The sequence below is a fragment of the Xiphophorus hellerii genome, chromosome 14 (genome assembly GCF_003331165.1).
Source record: "Xiphophorus hellerii strain 12219 chromosome 14, Xiphophorus_hellerii-4.1, whole genome shotgun sequence".
In the NCBI taxonomy this organism is placed as follows: domain Eukaryota; kingdom Metazoa; phylum Chordata; class Actinopteri; order Cyprinodontiformes; family Poeciliidae; genus Xiphophorus; species Xiphophorus hellerii.
Window position 1 is genome coordinate 18,624,078 of NC_045685.1, and position 24,218 is coordinate 18,648,295.

The following is a 24,218-nucleotide window of genomic DNA, read 5'->3' on the forward strand; positions in this document are numbered from 1 at the left end:
GCTGGAAGTAGGCTCCTGTCCGGGCTGCATGATGAGACTCAATCTAATCCACAGGTTTTATCTTTCAGTTTGGAAAAAGTTCATGTTAAAGTGAAAGTAAATTTTATAGTTTTTGTATTGGCTCCATACAGACATGTAGATGTGAAACAGCAAGCTAGTGGACAACTTTGTTTTATTATGTCTTAGTGAAAAAAGTTGCTGTTTGGTACGGAACAAGATTAGGGACACTTTAATCCCAGAACTCTGACTTTAATCTAAGAATTTTGAGTATTTTCTCAGGAAGCTGACTAAGAAAAAGATTTTAAAAACTTTACAGTCAGAATTTAGATTTTTTTTTCCCCAGTGCATCAATACATCAGTCAGTAATCTAGTCCAGGGAGCGACTAGGCAATGAAAACTTCTTAAATTAATTTGAATAATTAACTAACTAGGATCAATTAGAATGCGATTACATTTTTTGTGAATTAGCACTAGATAAACTGAACAAGAAATTTCCAACTTTAATGTTATTGTTTTGACTTTTTAAAAGAAGACTGAAGACTTTAATTCTGAGAATTATTTCTTGGAGATTCTGACCATTTTCTGTGGCTTTTAGTGGATTTATAAAAAAGAAATGTTCCTGAACTTCCTGGATATATTCCAAAATATTTGTAATAAATATTCTTGGGAATTTAAACTTTAACATTTTATGGATTTTATACTTTTTATTTACAGTTTGTGCACATGTTTAATATGAGCACATTCTTCGCTGTTAGTCGTCTGATCAGACTGAAATTGCGCTGGGAAAGACCGTCGTGTCAATCTTGAGTTTCTCAAACTCCAAATGAATGCAGATGTAGGCAGGTGTCGGCAGAAAGACTTCCTAATGCATTCACTGTAGCAACGCCATAACGATTTGAGTGTTTGGCTTTCAGCTTGTTTCATCGTGTCACAGTCAATTAATGCAGACTTTAATGGGATCAGTGTTAGTTTGAGCGTCGACATTAATGAAGGATTCACTCAGCATGTATCAGTGTTTAATGAATGAGACTTAAAAGTTCTGAGGCGACTTCGGTCCGGATCTGATTCGTATTTGCTCAGGTTTGGTCCTTCACCTTGTAGTTTGTTTTAGAAAACAGCCACTGTGTGTAATGTTTGTGCATATCATTACACTGTGTACTTCTGGTAATCAGATTAGGAAGGTTGAACAACACAAGCAAAAGATTTTACAGATGCAGGATGGAAGATCAACAGATCTTAACACATTTCTAAAGTAGTTAATCTAGTTTATCTTTCAGATACAGTTTTTACATTTAACTTCACATTATTGCATATGGTTAGAACAACTTCTTGTTCCCAGCTTACACTATTCACACAGGTGTTTAGAGTGTGCCTGAATAGTAAAGGTAAAGCATCAGCACAAGCTCTTCCTCTACCGTCCCTACTGTAGGGACAGTAAGCCTGAAGCTGCTACATTTTTCACTAAAAGCACTAAAAGGTGCTTTCTGGAGAAGAAGGTGCTTATGGGCTCTAAAAAGACAATAAATTTTGCAGCAAACTGTCTGAGGTGGCTCCATTGTAGCCAGACTCATCCAAACAGTGCAGGATAATGTACTGATTCAGTGTTTGTGCATTGAGAGGAAAAGTGCGATGAATCCTGATTGTGTTTTGCCTTGTAGTCATGGAGAGGAAATGTCTGAGTTGATGCACTGCAGACAGACCCACGTTTTTCTCTGCTTTGTTTGGTCCATGGAGGAGGGAATATAGGATTTAAGCTCAAATAGTGACCTGCTCACGAGCTCTCAAGTGTCTTCAACTTCAAGTGTCAGCTTTGTTGTTTAGAGCTCAAATAATTCATTTAATTCTCCTGAACAATCAGATGCCCTGTCAGTTTGTGGAGGCCCTACGGTTAATCCTTCAAATGCACCTTATTTTACTCATCCAGGTTTTTTGTTTTATTTAAATACATTGCCAAAAATCATCGATAAAAGCTACAAGGTTCCTGATGAAGATGGTAGAATTGAATCCAACAGATATTAAAGGAATTGGTTATTACTCAGTTATGAATAAAATCATACGGCCTCAGTTTTTTCAGATTTTTGCAAACTGTAGCGCTATCTAAAAAGTTCAAGTTGAGCTAACCCTGAAGCACTAACTGTAAATAGCAGTTAGGCTAATGCTAAAGCGCTAACTTCAGCCATGTTGATAGCAACCATGTTTCAATGACACAATACGTATATCATGTTTCCCTCAGTGGGGTCAGATTTGTCGTTTTAGTTTTATACTTAATGAGTATTTATAACTTTGTTGCTAATTTGTGTCTAATTGACCACAGCAGGGTTTCAGCCAGAAAGCACGCAGGATATTAATCAATTTTAACCTCTCCTGTGTAGAAATACAGACTGTAGTTCTACAGCAATGCATTCTGGGTACTGAATAAAACAGCCATATAAATAAGTGCACTTGAATTTAATTTAATTTAAGTTTGATAGGGATTTGTCTATGTTGATAGGGACGTTGACATAGACAAACTGGACAGAACAGCAGTTCATGTTTGCATCAAAGTGCTTACAGCAAAAGCTATTTGGCAGCACTTGTCAATAGGCTTTTTAAAGAGTACATCTAAAAACTAGTAAAAAGTTAATAATCATTTAAAATGGTGCAACATGATGGGGAAAAAATAACATAGCTAATTGTGCTGAACGTTTTCAAAATTGACTCAAGCGCTAAACGAAAAATTAGCTTCACTATTAGCACATTAGCAGATTAGTGGGAATGTGCCCAGCACCGATAAACCGCTAACAGTGTAGCAAAGAAAAGGTGCATGTTTGAGTTTTTTTTGTTCCATTTTCCAAAATTTGACTTGCCAACCGATGGAAAATTGGTAGATTTCAATAATTGGCCGATTGATTAGTGCATCACTAAACTCTACAATGCTTTTACTTCCATTGACCAGAGACTGTGAAAAGACAGGAACTGGAAGAAACCTTGCTTGTTATTTTGACGTATAAATTGTGAAGCTTATTTTCAAGTATTGCTGCAGATCCCCAACTGGATTTTAGTTTTGACTTTGAGCCATTGTAACAAATAAATAAATTTGGTTTCCATCTAAATCATTGTAACTTTGACTCTATATCAATCACAGTATCAATTTTGTTGCTTCAAATTTTACTCTCTATTTGACTATAAATCTTCCTTTCAACTCTGACCAACTACCCTGCCATTGCAGAAGAAAATTATTCCTGTATGATTCTGCTGCCAGTGGGGTTTTGTATTTAAAATGCTCCTTATCATCTATCCATGTTGGCCAAATGTTAGTTTTTCTGCAGGTTTCAAGGCTCTTTGCCTATTAAAGGGGTTTTATAGCCAGTGGTGGAGATTTAAACAGCTGTACTTCAAATGCAGTGTCTTTTGGTGTGGAAATAAAAAGAAAATTTCAATAAATCAGGATTAAAATGGGGAGAATTGACTGTAATAAATTGAATATGAACTTCACTGGTATATTGTAGCGTGATATAATGTATAAGGAATGAGTGGATGTGAAAGTTTTTGAGGCAGCCGTGCAGCACTGAGACGGTTCTTGCAGTTTGTAGGCTTGACACTAAGAGATTATTAAAATTTGAACACTCAGACTGGATGACAGAGGTTTGAAGAATTATTATTTTTTTCGGTCCGGAGAGCAAAATTGAATGTCTAAAAAGAAGCAGCGAAACAAAAGATCCAAAGCAGAGCAAGAGAGCACAGAGGTCAGAAAGTAGCCAAGATGAGGAACAAATTCAGCGAACAAAAGACTGACTCAGAAGTTGTTGAAGGTGAAGCAGAGAAAATTAGAAAGCTAAATTAGTGCGCGCAGGAAAGGAGCGAGGGAGAGCAAACAAGCGATGCATGAAGGTAACGCCTTGCAGGAAGCTCAGTCTTATATCATTCCAACACCTTTATAGTTTGGACACAGATTTCCTCCACCCCCGTTTTGTTTTTCCTCGTCGTCTCGCCCGCCGTCTGTCTCTTTCATTGCAGCTCACTGGTTCCTTTAAAGGTGCATGTCATAGTCAAATTACCCACGCTGCTTTGCTGTAATGAAACTCCCAGCAGCCGAGCGTGTCGGGCTGTTTTAAGTCCATGCTCCTGATATTTATCAAAATTCAGCACAAGTTCACTTTTTATTAGTTCTTATTAGGAAACATGTTTCTTTTTTTTTTTTGCTTCTGTCCTCTAAACTTCCAGTCCTCTTTGTCAGAAGTTCACCAACAGTTATTAGGCAATACCCACAGCATATCATTTATAATTACATTAAAAACAACTTCTTTTGTGCCTTTTATTCCACAGTTCTGATACATACAGGTAATAGGTTGTGAATACTCTGAATTAGTGCATTAACATCCTTTCATAGCCTCCGCAGACCTGAATGTAAGGTAATGTTAATGACCATCAACCTCCCTCTGCTGACAGTCTGTATTTATCATTTCAGGACTTATTTTTCTGCAGCCTTGTTAACTATAATTGTGAAGAGAATAAAAAGAAACTCATAACATGCTGATTAATGTCTAGGTTCTAGTTCTGACAAACTGTTTTGTTCAGATCTTGATGAACGGCTGATGTTTTCTTGGGTAAATTTGTTTCATATTTGTATTAAGAAAAGCATGCAGACATGGTTGAAAAGAAAGTACAGTTTTCTATAATTAAATAATTGTAAAAATGTACTTGCTTCTCTGGCTTAACATGTACAAAAACAGCAGAAACCACAAAGCGGATGTGAAAATTAAGTAGGAGTTTGAAAAACTACACACAGCCTTACTCCTTACATATAATTTAAGAGTGAAAAAAGTTAAATAAGTGGTTTGATTTGGTTTGATTGGGAACAAAAGTTGCAACATTTATTAACTATTCAGGGAGTGGAGATTACTTCTGCTCTGCTCAGTTGCAGAAAACCTCCTGAGACATTTGAGGTGAACCCCAAACTTTCTGATAATTGGGTAACAAAAGAAAAGCAAATAAACAAGAAACCAGTTCATGAAGAGAACCAGGACACACTGGAATGGATGGATTATATTCTGAGCTACCTGGACCTGCTAACTGACCACATCCATCAGCCACTGCTACCAAGGAGGATCAGCAGCCAGACTGAATGTACTTTTATTACAATATGTAGAGTGAATTTCACTCTAATTGATGCAGAACCCAGTTTGGTTCTACTTGAGTTTCATGGAGTCCTCTGTCATTGTATAAAAGATATTCAGCTCTGGAACATAGTAAGACTGTAAAAAGATCAGTTTCTCTGATTTTTTTTATAGGTTTATGTTTGAGTAAAATAAACATTGTTCTTTTATTCAATGAACTAATGGCATGTCTCAGAAATCCCAAATTAAAATGTTGTATTTATTTGCAAAAAATTAGAAAATTAAAATAACTAAAAACATGCAGAGCTTTCAGACCTTAAATAATGCAAAGAAAACAAGTTCATATTCATTTAGAAACAGCAATACTAATGTTTTAACTCAGGAATCAATATTTGGTGGAATAACCGGGAGGTTTTCAATGGGGTTCAGTGCAGTGGGCTCTTCACTTTTTCCAGGCCTGTAATGTAATGGTGAATTGCTGTGGCTCAATGTCCAATGATGGAGACGATACCAACAGAACATGGAGTTTAATACTTAAGTACAAATGGTTCACCCATATTTTGTCTAGAACATCTCAAACTGAACAGTTTAGAGGAACAACGTCTCTGCTGGACCTGTATTCCTCAACAAGAGTTCAAAGTCTACTTTGGGAATTTAAATCTGTTTATGAAATCACTCCAAAACGTCCCGGTTACCAGAGATTCCCTTCACAGAAATACTTTGGTTGTTGTCTTGTGATTTAAGGACATTGTAGATGAATGTTTTGTGCTGAAATATTCATTATCCTATAAAAATTGCAGAAAAATCCCTGCGTAGCGGTAGAGGGATTTGACATCTTGAACACTTGTACATCAACATTTAATCTGTGAACTGAAGCGACGACCTCTTTCTCCTTTATAAAAGACTAAGCAACCTGCATCCTGAGTTAAAGCCACCCCTACACAATCAATGTCTCGATTCAGCAGTTGCTCTGCACACTGTGGGGAAATGCATCATACCTTGATCATAACTGCTTGTCTGAGAGTTTGGCTGCAGGCGGGCTCAGCCTCCAGAGATGCACGCAGACGGAAACATGCACACACAGTGCAATTACACACACATGGTCAGAGCTGTTGAGCGCTTGCACGTTACTCAGCAGTTTTTTTAATTACAGAAATTAGGCCAGGGTTTGGCCTGGAGGGACGGGAAGGAGCTGAGCTCTGTGTTGTTCCTGCCGGTCACACACAGAAGGGCACAGATACAGACAAGAGCACACAAGCTCCCTCTCAAAGGTGGCTGCAATGCACACTCAGACTTGCTTTTAATAGGGCCACTTATGAGTTTGAAATCAAATTGCCCTCTAACCTGATGTCAGGACACACACTCGTATGCACGCACACACTCACTGTAGACTGCTCCTCCTTTCTCCTTTATTTCCCCTGTCACTGCTGATGGTCTCACATTTAGAAAGCTGTCTACCACTCGGGTGGTGCCACGGCTCTAAAGCTCAAGGGTAATTGGAAATATTTCACACATTATCCTCCACTTCTCAAACACACATCTGAGTCCTTGGTGGTCAGTTTGATCATCAGAGTGCTTGTGTGACCAAAATGGTGCACAGTGTACAGCCACTGTTAGTAAAGCTAAACACAAGGACGACGCTTCAGTTCCTCTTTTTTTTGTTCTGTCTTGAAATGCGTCAATCTCTTGTGTTCCCACCGTCACTCTTTATGTCCCATTCACCTCAAACAATAGATCTTCACAAAATGGAAAACTACTTGAATTTGTTCATTGTCAAGTCTAGCCAACATCAGCAGTACAAGTACCAATGATGGATAGGTGGGAAAGTTTATCTGTGATGCCGCCATATTGGATTTAGAGATCAGAGCTGGTGAGAAATCTTACTGCTAACTCTGACATATTTAACACAACGGGAAAAGAGGAGCAGGAAATTCTGATTGAGTACAACTGTGTTGTGTTTGCATCTTGAGGGCTGGAGTGCTGCTGTAGTTTAACATTTGATATGATGTTAGGTTGACGAGAACAAAGCGTTATGAGATTAGTTAAAATCTCCAAACACATGAGTAAACGCTCCTGTCCAAAAACGCCTAGAGCTACTTGGTTTAGCAGTTCAGACACCAAAGATCCTTTAATATGTATTAACACACATCTTAGCTCTACTACAGGAAATAACATCTACATCTTCCTTCTTTCCACTCTGGAGTGTTAAGCCAATCAGCATCAAGGAAAATGATTGGTGATATTTATCAGTAATGTTGCCATTATGTGTTAAAAAATCCTGCAGCTCTAACTCTTCATTTTTCCCAACGCTTTAATAAAATATTGATCTGTTAACCCAATATCATGTCCTGGAGTTTGAGCGTTATGCTCACAACCCTAATACATTATTTCAAGGAGTCTGCGAAATAATTCAGTTCAGGTTTAACCAGTATTAGTGTTTTAGATTTTAAATTTTAAATGGTAATCTATTAATCGGAGGCCAGCTTTAACATCAGTACATTGTACATATGTTTTTTATTGTTTGCTATTTTGCATTTTGTGACTGTCAGCATTTTTTTTTACTTTATGCTCCCACATAAACAGCTTAAAGGTTTCGCGGTTAACTCTATCCTTGAATAAGTATTTGAGTTCAACTGCAAATAGATTGCTTTTTAGCAGCAATGCCTTCAGTAAACAAGAAATACTTTGGCGCTTTATCAAAAGGCTTTGTGGCATAAAATGCCATAATAGTCATAGGCTGGAGTTTGACACGAAGCAGATTAATTTCTCATCGCTGCAGGAGTGTCCAATGCAGCCTGTGGTAGAAATATTCCTGCACCGTCCCACGTGAACTAAGTGAGGTTGGATAATATTTCAGTTGTGGTTCTGGAAAATCTCTGGAGCTTTCCAAACCTGCTAAGATGCAGCATTACTCCTCCAAAAACTCACATCTAGATAGATTAGGCGGATAATTATTTTGTTTTCTCCTAATTGCTGGTGTTGTCGTGCTAAATTACATGTTTTGAAGTTAAATTAGCGTCGCTCAGTTGCAGGTTGCTCCGAGCTCATGTCTTGCTTTCTCACTAGATCAGCGTTAAATTCAGCTGCAGGTAACAGTGAAAGGATCTCCTAACAAATCATGTCGCATTCTGAAACCAGCAGATGTGCTTTGAAATAACTAAGCACCAGAATCACAGCCGGCTGTCCTGTTAGCCTTTACTGCTTATGTTTCAGTACAGCTGATATTGAGCATTATTGGGGCCTGCCATAGCAATGTATAGGAGAACAGTGCAATGCTTGTACTGCTGCGTGCCTGCCCACAATGTATATATCAAAACGCGTGGCTCAATCTCGGCATGCGGACTGTTGCTTCTCTTGGCATTTCGAGTAACCATGGCAATGTAATTAGCAACAAAAACAACAAAAAAACCCGGGCCAAAATCAAAACAAATTCTAACCAACACTGTTTTGTGTCGGTTAGACTCGAAACAGAATTCTGTTTCCTCCTGTGTGTCTCATTCACACGTGGCAGTTGGCAGAGAGGATTAGTTACCATAGCAACAGAGCACGAAGGAGCTGAAGGTTAGAACTACAGACATGGCGGAACAGTTACTACAGACAAGATGGCAGACGAGCAAAGGAAGTAAGTTCCATGTGACTCATGAAACTTGACGCCCCTAAACTGACAACCATATCGGACTGTTGAAATAAGAGCAACACATGCCCAACAAAATAAAAGCCCTTCACATTTTTCACATCAGGTAATTGCTGTTTTGGGCTTTATATACTGGTTTAACCCAACATGGGATTAGTGAGACCTTTTAAAATGAAACTTACTGAAAATTTCTAAATAAAAGCCTCATTATTTCTCTCAGGCGTTACGCTAATATTATCCTTTTCCCTAAAATAAGCATGTTAGTTATATTTTTCTTTCAGGTTATTGAAATCAAAGGATGGCCCATAATACATAAGAATTAACATTAGCACAAACATAAGCAGTGCACTGCTTATACACTAGTTTTAACAAACCGAATAGAGCAAGTCCATACTAGTCAACATGCTTGTGATTCTCCACAGGCTACATTTTAGCTAAGCTCAACATTGATGCTAATATTTAGCATCAGGATCCCAGGTTCGAGACAACGGGCACACTTTGGAAAACCCCCATTTAAATTTTCTAGCTACATAATGTTACTACTTCTATTATTAATACAAATAATTAAAATATGAATATTAATAATTATATTTATTAATATGACGATAATTATCATTATAATGATATTGTCAAGGGTTTCCCCCAGAAAACCTGCTTATCGGGGCGCCGAGGCAGTCATCCGGCGGTCCACTGTGTTTTTGTATTAAAAGATGTTAAGTAGACAGGAAAAAGCCCACAACTACAACAATTTAAAAAATGCAATTAAAATGAATATCAATTATTTGTTTAATTCAATTTAAGTCAATTTAATTGCTAATATTTTAACAAAGAACACAGAAGGTTAGAACTTCTCAAATGTAACATTTGTTTGAGAGTATCAATGCTGCTGAATTTAATTTAATGGTTTCAGAATAGATAAAATAAAAGACTTTAAATTGATTCATATTTAAATGTACAATTTTAAGGCAAGTTTACTTTGTAGAAGTTGAAAGAACAATATTCATAGAAACTGTTGCTCAAGTTTATGGGACGAGTTTTTCAGATCTCCACGCAGCTGCACTCATTAACTCTGGCTACGTGGACAAAGCATTTGATATGATTTGGTGCTTTGTGTAACTGGAGTGTTACCACAAAAATACAAAAAACAAAAATACAAAAAACAAAAAACCCCAATATAAACCCAGTGTGATGACTACGAGTTCGCATAGAGCTGCGCAACCAGAGCTAACGCGATTTGTTTAAAACTCTTACCTTGATGTAGCGTAGGCTTCTCCAAAGAAGTATCCCCATTTACAGGGTGTTGATGTAAATGTCCAGAGAGGTCAGCCTGTGTCCAGTTTGAGTGAAAGGAGGAGCGCGCGATCCGCGCTGAGGTAAGTTTCATAGCTCATTCAGCAGCAGCACGGGCTGAAACGCTCTGGGGCGCCAGCTGTGTGATTGGTCTGCTCTCCAGCTTTAAATGCATAAACTATAAACTTATCTTTTAGGAATAAATTTGCTCCACCAGTGAAAAGCTCTGAGCAACAGTTAGTAAAGCATGGCAGGAACCCTGTTTAATTATTATGTAATTATATATAGCTTATTATTAAAAACTATTATATTACTAATTATAGTAATTATATATTCTGTAAGTACATATTGATTAATATACTATGTTCATTATTATAACTATTATAATAATTATTAACTAATAAAATTACAGATTTTGTTAGTTTAAAACTTTATTTTAAACTGGTAAATACGTTTACCAGTTGTAATTAAATTTAAAGCTATGCTGTCAATGCTTGGCTTGAGGGTCCCAACAAATAATAAAGTCCACAGAAAGAATATAGAATTTTTTTTTTAAAATACCACCAAAGTAAATAATAACCCAAGGAAAGTATAAAACACAAACCAAAAAATATTACCAAATATGGTTCCCATATATTTTCTTTTTTGTTGTTTTTGGTAAGAAGACACATTTTCTGTCTCCTTCACAATAATTCCTCCAGCCTCAAAATAGGTTCTTATCTGGTTTGCAGCAAGATCTTTTAGTTGTTTAGTCTACCCTCGAAAACCAGCGTGGCTGCTTTGGAGAGGAGGAGAAGCCGTCACATTCGGTGTTTGCTTCTCATAAATGTAAACAAATCCCCTTCCATAAATATCTTCTTTGCAGTGGCCACCTGCAGCCGTAACATGGTCGTCATCAGCCTTAAATGTCTGTTGTCCACCCATAAGATATGTATAGAAGTGGATCGGCCCTGAATCACAGCCAGTGATGGAGGAAAGGCGTTGTTGCATAGTATCACAACCATTTCCTTAGTTGCATTTGGAATCACAACCAAATGTCTGTTCCAGTTTTTCCGGGTTGACTTCCAGATTTGTACAATATAAAGCAAAATGTTGGTTCTCCATGTTTGATTCTTGTTCAGGATTGTTAAGCAGATGGTACTTTGTAAGTTTGTTCTAGATTTGTAAACTTATAGCTATAATATTGTTCTAGATGTAATTTTACAGCTGAATTTGTAAATGCTGTTTTGTTTTTTCTGTTCATAAACTTTTTTTTAGTGTCACTAGATGGTATAAATTAATCCAGTTTGTATGGTGTACATACTGTAAGTACTATTTGCTTTGTTCATAAACATTGTTGCTTTGAAACAGCTTTTAAAAATAGCGTTTCTAACTTACTAATGATAATATAAAGACTACAATTCGATCTCTGTAATTTAAGAAAGAATGGATCAAATGTTGGCCTTATGTACAGATGTAATGATGTGGGAACAGTTTCAAGCACCTTCCAATGCTTCAGCACTGAAGCCACTCAAGTTGTATAACCTAACATGAGAGCTTAATATCGTCTTTCTGTGACACTACAGGATATTATTACACAATGATACATTTGATTTTTAAAAAGCACATTCTGTGTAGAAAGTACAAATTTACTCACATCTTTTCCATACATGTAATTTTTATTTATATCAAGTCCAGAGAACAATATTGACTTTGGCAAAAATGAAATAATAAAACAGAAAAAAAAAACCCATTGTTGAGTAAAAGTCAACATTATAAATCTAACTGGCTCTGTTTTTATAGGCATCAGTTTGAGGCCGTGTACTGGGATGTACGCGTTTTCCAGTTTTTGTTCTGTGCTTATTTATTTTCCTCTTGAGCTTTACTATTCGTCAAGTATTAACGTTTTTTGTTCTAATCATGAATTATTGATGTTAAAAGGAACAAAAATAAATCACACACTTCAAATTCTGCTCCTAACATCATTCCTCAGAAAAACAGAAACACACGGTGCAACAAGTAACATTTTTATATATATATGCCATATATATATATTTTGTACTTTCATGTTTTCTCTTGATTTTTATTTTTTATTTTTTATTTTATTTTGAAAGCATTTAAGAGTCTCAAGTGAGTCTTTCTGTGAATGTTAGTGATTCTGTAATTATTTTTCTGGCTCCTTTTCAACATTCAGCAGTTTGGTTTTAAACTTTGAACCCTTGTGACACAAATAAGTCTAAAAGTCACACAAAATGAGTTTGAAAATTAGATTTTTTTCCACCAGTTTGTGCTCTCTGACAATGCTACGGTGCCGAAAGTATCCATTTGAACTTTAAACGTTGCACTTCAGTTTGGATAGGACACCTCTTATCATAATTGTGCAAATTCCTGCTTTCTCCAGCATGCCCAGAAAGCACTAAACGTGTTGTTCTTCTTTTTTTTCCTGTTTTTTATAAACTGATGGTGTGTTACTGGATTGACCCTGTCTGCAAATACACATCCAGTCTGTTCCACCAACACTTATGCACCCATTACCATGATTCCTTTCTTTCCATTATCCAACATGCAGCATGATCTTCTTTCAGAAATGGACACTCACATGTTCCATCAGGCCCGCGTCTCCTCCATTTTGTAATCCATATTGACTTGTGATCCCAATACTTTTCTTTTAGCATCTGTGGTCCCACTGCCTCTCTTTTCCACCCCCGTATCGATTGATCATGTCCATTGCACCAGGCTCTGTATTTATACTCCCATAATCCAGAGGCGCACACGGCCTAATAATCCTCACCCGGACACTTCTTTCACAGTCAGTGCTTCTTTTAGTTATTTTGTTTTATTTTTATTTTGGGAAAGCGTCTCAGAAAGGTGGTCTGTGTTGGAAGTGAGAGCCAAAATAATGCAGCAGCCTCCAGAAGCAGCGGTATTGTTTTTGAGGCAGTTTAAATCCACTTGATGGTGCTTGTTGAGTTGGTGGGTGGGTGGACTCTGGAGAACCGCAGCTTTGTTGCCGTAAGCTTCGCTCACCCTGACTCTGCCACATAACCTTCATTCTGATGCTTTTTTTATGATTCATGATTAGATTTCTTTGCGGCCGCATACTTCTTATATTGTTTGCCCCTCTCTTTGTCTAGATTTTTGATTATTACTCTTTTCATCTTACCCAAAGTATTTAATTAAAATTTTTCCTTCCCATCTTCTATGTAATTTCCTGGACTTCTTGCTGGGCAATAAATTGGCTGTGACTCAGTCTGACTCCTCTCCTTCATTCTGATCCCACCTCTCTAATTTTCCGCTCCTCTAATTTCACCTCTAATCACCTTCCTGAATCACCGTCCTGCCTTAAGCCTTTAACTTTTTCCTGCTCTGCCTTTTCCAGACTACACCACGCTTTCTTCCAGATCTTCACCACCTTTCTCCTTCTCCTTACTCCTCTCTTTTGCTTTCCCACCGCTCGTCCCAGTGTTTGAGTTTGAGTTGGTGGTGTTATAGGCGTGGATGTATCCATGTTTGAAATCGGGACCTCCGAGTCCCCCGACGCTCTCGCCCTCGTCGCTGGTCATCGACGAGGCGGCGCTCGTCGTCGACGCGCACTGCACCAGCATCCCGTGCAGGGACTGGCTCCGTCTGGTCCAGATCACGCTCAGACGCTTGGCACAGCTCACGGCGCCGTAGCGCCTGGCAACAGTTGCGGCCGCATCGGTTGCTAAGGCAACAGAGGAGCCCATGTCGAGCGAGTGTCGCCGCTTGCCAACTGTCCCACCGGCGGGGCTCAGAGGGGAGACGGGGCTCTGATAAGCCTGCGAGGAGTTCCATTTGTCCCTGCCTCTGGGTGTGATTCTCCAGTCCAGCAGCTCCGAGTCTCTCAGGGGGGCAGCCAGAGAGAAGCTGGCTCGGTTTGTCAGTTCTCGCTCCAGGCGCGGATTTGGGCGGTCCCTGGAACGAGACTGCCGGGGCAGTGTGGATGAAGGAGAGGGGGAGTAGTAGAGGGGAGTTCTTTCACTTTCTAGGTTGTGCAGCAGTGCCTTCCTCTGCCTCACCACCAAGGCCATCTCGCTCCCCGCCCCTGTCGTCGTGGAAACCACCCCTCCCGCTGACAGGAACTGCTCCAGGTTGACTCTCGGCTTTGGCCGGGGCTTCGGGGGCAGTTTGGGAGGCAGAGGGGAAGCGGAATCGGCTCCGTCTTTCTCCTTGTCCTTGTCTTTCGCCGCCTCCCCTCCTCTCTTAGAGGGCAGGCCGTTGGGAAGGACCACCATCATCACGTCTCCAGAGCCGTTGGACTGATAACACCCGCCCCCGTTTCCCCCTTTGTCCCCACATCCGCCCACTCCACCCTGGCAGCAGGCCCCACCTCCAGCCTCCGTGTTGCCGTTTTGACAGAACATGTGGTCGCCGTGGTTGCAAACCCGATGGCGGACCATGAGCGCCACGGTAAACACGAGTAGGGTGACCACGACGACGCCGCCCACCAGTATGGTGAGCGTCCCACCCAAGAAGTGGGCTTGGAGCGAGCGGCACGCCGGGTAAACATCCTTGGTGGAGAAGGAGGTGCACCCCAGTACTTTTGTTGCAGCCAGTGAAGTGATTGTGTCGTCAAAAATGGCCAGCACACACAGGTTGTAGTCCACCCCAGAAACCAGGTTCTTCAGCAGGAAGCGGTCGCTGGTTGATGGGAGGATCCTGTGGAGAGATTTCAGAAAGAAAAGCTTTGTTACTTCAGACATACTGAGATGTAAAATATATTCAGTCGCTCGTATTGGGACCTAAATATTCAGCTTACTGTGAAAAACGTAATGAGGTTGAATATTAGAGCAACAAAGTAAAAGGCGGTGTAAAAAGAGCAAAAGATTGGTTCTGTTATTAGCAATGGAACAGAAAATGAGGCTTTTCTTGGCGAATGCACAAGGGGATATAAAGGAAAAAACCTGCTCATTTGGAGAGTAGTTGATGCCTATAGGTGTTGGCAATCATATTAAAATCTCTGTGTGAAGTCGATATTATGTGTTTGAGCCATAATGTCCAAGTAGATTTTTGTTTTTTTTATCTGATTTTCAGGAGCTAGAAAGTATTGATGCATATTAAACTACAAAATATATTTTTGAAATACCTATTTTTTTCACGAGACACACATAATGATCCCCATACTGTTTTTAATTAGATAAAATAATTAACACAGCTGAAAAATGTTTCATAACAAAACTAAAATAGAGTAATATAAGAAATATGATTAAAATATTACAGTATGACTAAAACAAGAAATAGTACAGCTAATAAAGAAATAATAGAACTAAAAAAAATGATCACAACAAAAATATTAAGAAAATATTAAGTACTGCAACTAAAAGTAAATACAACAAAAAAATGAAGAAAATATTACAACTGATAATAAAAAATAGAACTAAAAAAATAAACCAGTAAAAAGGAATTTAAACAATTTAAGGAGAGAAGTATGAGAAGGATTAAATATGAAAATACAACTAATATTGAAGTAATTTAAGTTTAAACAGATATTAAATTAGGAAATAATGGACAAGATGAGAATTATAAGACAAGATGCATAAAGTGCATGTAATTCTAGATTTAAAAAAGTGTATTGAAAGAAATTGACGAATGCAGAAGAAAAATTGAAAAGATATATTAAACTGATTTAAATTTCAATGTAATAAAAAAATTAAAATGAAATTAAGATAAGACAAAAGATTAAGTGAAAGATTTGTATTTTAGAGAGAGGTTAGCTAAATTGCTTTTAGCTCTACACTTAAACAATGTAACAATACTCCTCCGTAAAGAGACAGCTGAGCAGTGGGGTGATGTTTAGAGAAAGGATTGTAAAATCAAGTAGAATATCCTCAGGTGATCAAACAGAAACCCAAATATATTTGAATCCCTCAAAAATGGTTAAATGAAAAACATGGGGCTCCAATTGTACAGTCTTAGGTCTGTGACATGTATAGCAGGATAGATTATTGGTAAGCAAGACTGTAAGTCAAATGTCCACACGGTGCTGTTAATGTTATGTCCAGAAACAGAGCTTCCTCTGTGATTGATGCAGATTTTGTCTGCATGAGTTCGAGTGTGGAGGGTTTATAGAGAGAGAAGAGTTTGACCCCGTCCTCGTTTTAAGTGCTGGAGCTAACGAGTGGAAGAAAGGTGAACTGAATGGTTGAAGAACAGAAGGCCCTCACTTTGCATAATTTGTATTTAGCTTGCTTCAGGATGGGAATTGGTCTATTGTTTGTATTTAGAAGAGCAGAATAAGCATGTGTTTTTTTGATGAGTATGTGTGGGAGACTGAAGCCCACCTCAAGTGTGTTGTTGCTGGTTTGAGTTTGTCCTCTGCAGCTTTAACCCTCTTGTGTGGGAAAAGTGTTTTTTTCCTCCTCCTCTGCTTTTGTCTCTATTTTTCTCGGCTTTCTCCTGCCACATCAAAGAGCTTATTTTGTATAATGTGCTTCTAGCCATTAAGTCTCTCCTCAGACTTGGAGTTACATCCCGTAAATGCCATTTTGGATGACTCAGACGCTCAGGGAGCTTCTCCTTTAATACCCCCATCCTAACTCTATTTAAAATGCATTCAAAATAAAGACAGGACAGCAGCAGATTTCCTTCGCTTTTAAATTGGGTGTAATTACCTTCATGTAATCAAGTTTTACAAATGAAACCGGCCTGATTGACGCTTCTCATACATATTTATGTTGGTCTTGATGGGATGATGGGATTTGATGTTTAATAATGCAGTGTAGCTGGGAAATCAGAGGCGCCTACTTTCAGGCACGCTGCAGGGCAGATGCATGGATTTTAGGCTCTGGAACGAATATCGATCTTTCCTACGGCTTCAAACCTGAAAATGTTTTTAGCTGGTACAAAGGGTAGAAACTATCACACAGGTAGACCGCATGTTAAATTTTTTTTCCAGGAAGTCCGAAATGGCCTCTACCTAAAAACAGATGACACTGATAAAAGATTAAACTACAACTACAATGTTATTTTAAGAGTTCAATGGTCAGCATGACGGGCAGGGTTTCTAATCAGTCTGGATTTATAGTTCTAGATCAGTCTGAGAAAATAAAATTAAAGAGAATATTTGTATTTTCAGACTTCAATCAGACACCATTGTCCAAAAGCCTTGATATCAAACTCCACTTCTTCAGTGTCTTTTAACCGTTTATGATCTAAGTTTCAAATCTCCATCCAGATATTTTTGCTTATTTTAATTGTACAAAGTCCTTTAAATGTCTTGAGTAAATATATTTGCCCATTTATCCAAACAACTGGAACTTTCAATATCTAGCCATTAAATGCACAGTTCTTTTCGTAATTTACCATCTCTTGAAAGAGTACCCCTCAGATTAATTTCACTCCCTCCTACAGTGGGGGTGAAATTACCGTAATAACCCGATATTGGCTACAAAGCGCAACGTCTCCCCTTTCAGAAACTGTTGGAATTTTTCAGATAACACAACGTGTGGCGAAATTACGGTATTGCAAATTTGGCCGATAACTTTGGTCTGGAAGGGTTAAACATTTAAATGTCTCTGAACCAACACACCTGAAAACAATTTACTGAATTACCTGAATGTTGTCAGGTTTTGCAAACTCCTGAACTCCTGCTAACCTCTCAGCTATTTGTCTGTGAGAAATCAAGAGACTCATCTGAAGGCTGCAGGATGCCCGCCAGGCCTCTGATTTTTCTTTGTTTCAATATTTAAAGCATGAATTAACTGTTGTATATTTATAGTAAAAGTTTTCAATCATGCTATAAAAAATGGGTTATATTTTCTGAAAACAAATTCAAAGAAACCAAAATTTCTTATGTTGCCATAGATTCCCTCTTTGTAGAGTCACAAATTTACTCAACCACGTCTTTGTTGGAGAAGCCCTGGGTAAAGCTCATTATTTGGTTTCGCAGTGTATTAATGTTCCTGAAAGCATATCTACCTCCAGTCTCTAAACACCAAACTCTCATAAGAAATCCTCAGAAGATGAGACGCGTTTTTCTTTCAAAGAGGAAACACTGACCTGAAAATCAGCTTCCCGGATCAAAGCAGACATTTAAAACTAAACATGAAGACAAGACGATGCCTTTGAAAAGATGTGCGTGTTTTAAATGACGAAATGCAGCAGCTGGTTTGTCAAAACAGCACTGGTAAAAGTGGCTCTTGTTCAATTTTCTTAGATTAATAAGTTCCCTCAACTCTGCCTCTACACAAAGACCTTTTGTTCTTCAAATCGTCTGGCAGCTCTATGGAACAACGGACACCAATTATACTGGGAAGCCCAAAACATCAGACGAGTAACTAATATTAGCAGGGAAAATAGAGCACAGACTCAGTTATGCTTTTAGAACTTGTCAAGTCATGGAGGTACCGTCTAATGTGTCATGGTTGGGAAAACTCAAACTGAGAGACTTTAGGGCAATCAGTCGGTCTACAGGATTGAGTTTCCACTGTAAAGCCCAGTGGTGGAGAGACCGGGTGCTCAATCGGTTTTCCAGCATGAAGAGTCAGAAGTGAGAGTGGTGCGGCCTCTGTTTATTCTAAAACATCAGTGGTGTCCGTTCATCCAGAACCTTTATGTGAGTGTAACTGATCCATGATACTTGACCCTCCCTTATTTCATCACTGACAGGTGTGATGGACTGAAAGGGCAAAGCTTTTAGAGTAAAGTTGCACCAATCGAGGCTTTACTGGCCAATATAGATTTATGGTTTTCTTTGAGGCCCAAGCTGCCAGTTTGGGTTTTGACTGATTCCAATCATCTTTCCACAGACAATAACAAACATCGACCTTAAGGAGAAAAAATACTGCTACAGCTTCCTTGGTAGAGATAGTGGAGTCATATTCACCAAAACTTAAGTTATTCCAGAAGCATTGAAGCATTTGTCCCTATCTGATTTCCATAGCAAGACCTGTCTGCAGGTTTTCCAGACTGCGAGAGCATGTAATTTTCAGCACATAACAGGAATGCTTGAGTAAAACAAAAATTATCCATTCCTATGGTTCTAGAAAATGGATAAAATATAAATGAAAGATTTACCAAAACCAGTGATTGGACAACAACCACAAAATTTGGATTGGTGCATCTCTGATTTTACTTGTCGATCATGGAAAAATTGGCTGCACCCAGAACCACTAAGTGTAACGACACAGAAACCAATAAAGGAGACACTGAGCGCAACGTTTTTCTTCACAAAATATAAACAAAAATGGACTGGCGTCAGTTTTTAGTAGCTGCAGGATTTCCTTTTTACCACAAGCTATTTCTCCTGCTATCAATAGATTTGTATTTACCCAGAATGCCCTACACTATCGTCTGCTTGACATTTACATATATTTCTAACCACACCAAGTTCACTTCAACCGAACTGAACCTTAGGGTTTTAGGTGAACCAGAGTTTACTTATTTCGTCCGCATCTGAGTTCGATTACGCATTGACATCTCCCCAAGCGAACCGCACTTTCTGGACAGATGGACTAGAGTTTGATTAAAGTGGACTGAAAACAGGGCTGGTGTGAATTCACCCTAAGAAAAGTCTGGTTTCTCAGGCTCTCATTGAAAAGAGTTTTAAGCCATAGGAACGGCACCGCTTTAAATATTTGTTTGGCAAACTGCAATGTTTTAAAACCTTGCTGTGGATTGATGCCTCCTACCTGAATTTCCCAAGTTTGCCCCAAAATTCAGTCAAAGCAATAATTAAAGTTTCAAACAACTGCAACAAAAACAGCAGTAACCAGGTTACCAAAAAATTAAGAGTGGATTGTAATTCCTAACATTTTCACCCTTATTTATCTTTTATTCATCTGATTTTTAAAAATCCTTTTCTAACCCAACGATATAAAGCATCTCAGGCTACATACCCTTGAAATCTTGTTCCCCACTCTCTCTCTCTTTCTTCTCTGTGTCTCTATTGAAAGACTCAATTTCTGCTTGTTCTAAATGCTCTGGCAATTCTCACTGGTCTCTTCCTGACCTCCAAGCTTCTCTTCATTTTAGTCACTGTGCTATATCTCTATTAGCCTGAGCAGCAGCCACGGTGCGTGATTCAGCCTCCAAGGTCACTCTGGCGCTGTTTGTCTTCCCTCTGCTCTTCTATATCATTTCCTCTAAGTGTCCCCAGTCCTTTCTCATCCTTCGCTTTATCTTATCGCCTCATCTTCTGTTTGCTTTGCATCCTCCCTCCATCGTCACCACATATTTCACATCGTCTTTCTCTTTTATGAGGTTGTGAAACTCCCCTCCGCTAATGTTTTTTTAACCTGTATACTGGCAATGATAAATGTAGGGATTTTCATTGAAATATACATGAAAGTCATGCATCTTTGATGAGCCAAGTTGTTTTCGTGCAGCCATGTTTTGTGCATACACACCCTGGACTAAAGGAAATGATACTCAACTAAATACTGAGAGCTCTTCATGATAATGTCGCCTTTTGTCGGAAATCAGATTAAGCAATTTATTTAAATGTTTGTGGCAGATTTTATTGTTCTCTTAACCTACACAGAGTGCAGGGCTGATGCTGTGTTTCAAATTGCTGTTTGGTTAAAGCCAACAAAAAAAGCATGCACGATGGAAGAAAGTCTGTTTTGTTGTTGAAGATGGTGAGTTATCATCTGAATCCAGGAGAGGAAGAGAGTTAAAGCCAAGGAAATGAAGGGGGAATGTTTTGGCTCGTCTTTCTCCTCCTCCGGTATTCTCCTCACTATCGGAGCCGAGTCTGGTGGTCTGACACCTGACAGGACCGGGCCACAGAGCAGAGGGGAGAGAGAGCAAGTCTAGGAGGAACAACAAAGCAATTATCTCCTCGTCTGGCTGACATCTATACTGCTCCTGTTTCCTTTTCCTCATGTCACTTCCTTTGTCCGTTTACCCTTTCCTCTCGTTTTGGGGTCTTGATTTGTTGAACTGCTAAATGTTTCATTGGCTGTCTTCCTTGATTTAGCCTGCAGAGATCTTCTGTTTTTCTTCATCTGTCCAAATGTCAGTCTTTTATACCTCATTTTGGGAGGTCTTTTAGTTCTCCCCTGTCTATTCGGTTTTTTCTGATCCAAAGTACACTCTGGCTGTTTTCTGCTCTTGGGAAAGATCGATATTGTGAAAAGTTCCTTTGGTTTAAAGTCTATTTTTTAAGGAGATGCTAGAGAAAGTGCTGTATAAATCAGAATAACACGGCACTGCCCCTCCTCTACTTGTTGCTCTGCACTGTCAGTAAGCTGGTCAACTGAAGGCTTCTTCACTTCTCCCTCTTATACAACACGTGAATTCAATTAATTGGTTATTCCAGTTATACACAGATTAGGCATGTTTATTGCTAAAACAGATTCAACCCCTAAAGTTTTGCTGTGCTCCCTAACAGCACCAACATGAATAGCAGCAGATCATTTAAATCTTTCATATCTTAAGTGCTGCCTGCTTAGCCCCCAAAGTATTCAGGTTTGAGACAGTGCCACAGGAGTCTGTACCTACCTGAGGTACATTTGGAATCTGCTTTGAAAACCAAACATTTAAAACAGGGGTGTCAAACTCCAGTCCTCGAGGGCCGCTGTCCTGCAGTTTTTAGATGTGCCACAGGTACAAAATGCTGGAATGAAATGGCTTAATTACCTCCTTCTTGTGTAGATCAGTTCTCCAGAGCCTTGCTAATGATTATTCTATTCAGGTGTGGTGCAGCAGAGACACATCTAAAAGTTGCAGGGCAGTGGCGTTCCAGAACTGGAGTTTGATACCTGTGTTTTAAAATGACTTTAGTCAATCTGCTGCAAGAAAATGTGGTCTAGTGAATCCAATAAGTATCTATCTTGTAGCTTGTTGGTTTTTTGGTTTGAGTAGGTGTCATGTTTTCATGAGTCAACAGGTCCAATTATCTCCAAAACAAATGCAACAAAAGTGGAGTTTTGATAATATACAGTTGAATCAAACTAGACGACCATTTATCTCAACAAATCATGAAAATACTTGCTTCCAAAAACACCATGGTACAACTTAAATACATGGGTACAAAATGGTTTAACATTTTGGTAATGTGTTGTGAAAGGGGTGAGTTAACATGGAACCTAGCCTCCATGATTTGGACTTTATATGTCCACATTTGAGGACTTTAGAGGATGGCTGTACACCTCGAACTATTCCTGAACATCTTTTGCACATTGTCCACCTGAAAGACAACACAGGTTGTTTTTCATAAGCATTTTTCCCAATAATGCCTATGTGTCGCAACAGCCAAAGTTTTCCTGCAGAACATTGGTCAAATCTTCACACACTCTGCCTGATTAGCTTGTTGCTCAGGTAATCTACTTACACTGGTGAGTCCCAGTTCTGTTAGCCATTGTTGGCATCAACAGCCTGAATGATGTTCAGCTATTTTGATGAACCAAAATGCAGAGAGGTACAAACACATTTGGCATTCTGATGCTTTTCTTAACTTCTGTTTGATTGGACCGCACATTGCTAGCCTTCCTTTCCATTGTGCTTCAATGAACCTCAACCGCCTATTACCAGTCTACCACTTTTTCTCACTTTGGACTCTTTCTGACAGATACTGACCAGGAAAACTCCACACATCTGCAGTTTTGGAAATGCTTTGGACTAGAGTAGCAGCAGATGAAATTTGGTCTTCATTAAACTCACTCAAATCCTTATGCTTGCCCATTTTTTGCCACCCACTATCAGGTCCCACACTGAGGCGATAATCAGTGTTATTCACTTTCTGTCATAATGGTATGCCTGATTGGTGTCATTCTACTTTTTTCTTAGACTTTTGTGCAAATATAGCTAAAAAAAAATCATTTTATTCTTACTATGAGCATCTCAAACCGGCTAATCACTAATCCTGATTAATTTTTGTGTCACCGCTCAAGGCCTGATTTATTTCTTGATTCTCATCTTTTTCTGAGCCTTATTATTCCTGATCTTTAATGTTTCTTTAAAATTAAACCATCCCTCTTCTCCTTTCTGATTTTACATTTTAATGCAACCTGACATGTAGATGAGAACTGGCTGTCTCCATTCCCCTGTCATCTTAAGCTTTTGATTTGAGTCGACACATTTATTCATAAAATAATTTAACACTTAATTACATCTACCTATAGGATCCGTCTAACCACAGTTTGGACCCCCTTCTCTGCACTCATTTCCATCAGTTGTTTTTCTGGTTGTCTTCCTTTCCCTTTTGCATCATTGGCTCTGCATGCCTCTGCTCTTCCCCCACCGTTTTATCTCTCCGACACATCTCCGTCAATCCTTGCCTCGGCAGATGCACTTATCGTGTTTCCTGCATAACTTCTTGTTCTTGCTTCCAGGCTCATGCCCAGCTAAATAGGGAAGCTCGTATCCGAATCCCCAGTAGTATTGCATTGGACGCTAAAGGGTCTTGTATGTCACAGGAGAAGAAACAGAAGGCTTCAGCAATGAGGGGAAACTTGTACATGCCAAGATGCTTTGCAAATATGTGCATTTTTAGTACATTAATAACCTCACGCATTACTCTGAGTGCCAAATATTAGTTCGCTGTTGTATAATTAGCAGCAGAAAATGAGTGCATTGCATTTCATGTAATTTTCAGGTTCCATTTCCTTCAATGCCCTCCCCTCCTGTGACTCATTAGCCCTGTTCTCCACCGTCTAGCTCTCAGCATGCTCTTTTTCTGTGCATGTCAAACTTGCTACCTGCTCTTTTTAATTGTTCGTCCCTCTTTATTTCAAGTCTGAACCAATGTGCTCATTATTTCATAAACTCTGCATGATTCCTCCTCCAACTACCCCTTTCTCGTCAGCGCTCTGATCGTTCCCGTTAAATTGTGTCCCGAACTCAGGACTTTTGAGTTCTCCACAGGAAGGTTGATCCCTGTTGAGACCTGGGAGGAACTGTGAGAACAGTCAAAGCCCTTACTTTCCTGGTTGGATGGAAGTGGGTATTAAAGCCAAGTCAAAATTTGACTTTCCAGCTTTGAACTGCTCTTATTAGTGGATTGTACATATAAATTGATACAGATCTTATTTCCCATTTGGTGCTTGGAGGAGAATATCCATACTTAAAAAACATGAGTACAATAGAAAGCAACAGAGTGCATCTTTATATGGGATATTATACACAAAGGGGTTGAAGTCGGTGGCACATAAGGTAAACTTTAATGTGTTTCCTAGGATATGGCTTTGCAGCACAATATTGCTATGAATCTTAAAGTGGAGGAATATGCCTGTTTTGGGTGAACTCTACGTAGCTCT

General features: G+C 38.9%; 2 protein-coding genes across 3 annotated transcripts in view; one reads left to right on the forward strand and one right to left on the reverse strand.

Annotated features, from left to right (window-relative positions):
• Window positions 1–24,218, forward strand: part of pcxb (pyruvate carboxylase b) — a 378,906-nt gene that overhangs the window by 186,522 nt on the left and 168,166 nt on the right. The gene's annotated exons all lie outside the window — the stretch shown is intronic.
• The window catches only part of LOC116733301 (leucine-rich repeat and fibronectin type-III domain-containing protein 4), a 53,796-nt gene continuing 41,235 nt past the window's right edge, over window positions 11,658–24,218 (reverse strand). For both annotated transcript variants that reach the window (XM_032584101.1, XM_032584100.1), the window contains one exon: window positions 11,658–14,679. In XM_032584101.1, the coding sequence (XP_032439992.1) occupies window positions 13,380–14,679 (1,300 nt within the window). In that variant the 3' untranslated portion in view covers window positions 11,658–13,379. The remainder of the gene's footprint in view (window positions 14,680–24,218) is intronic.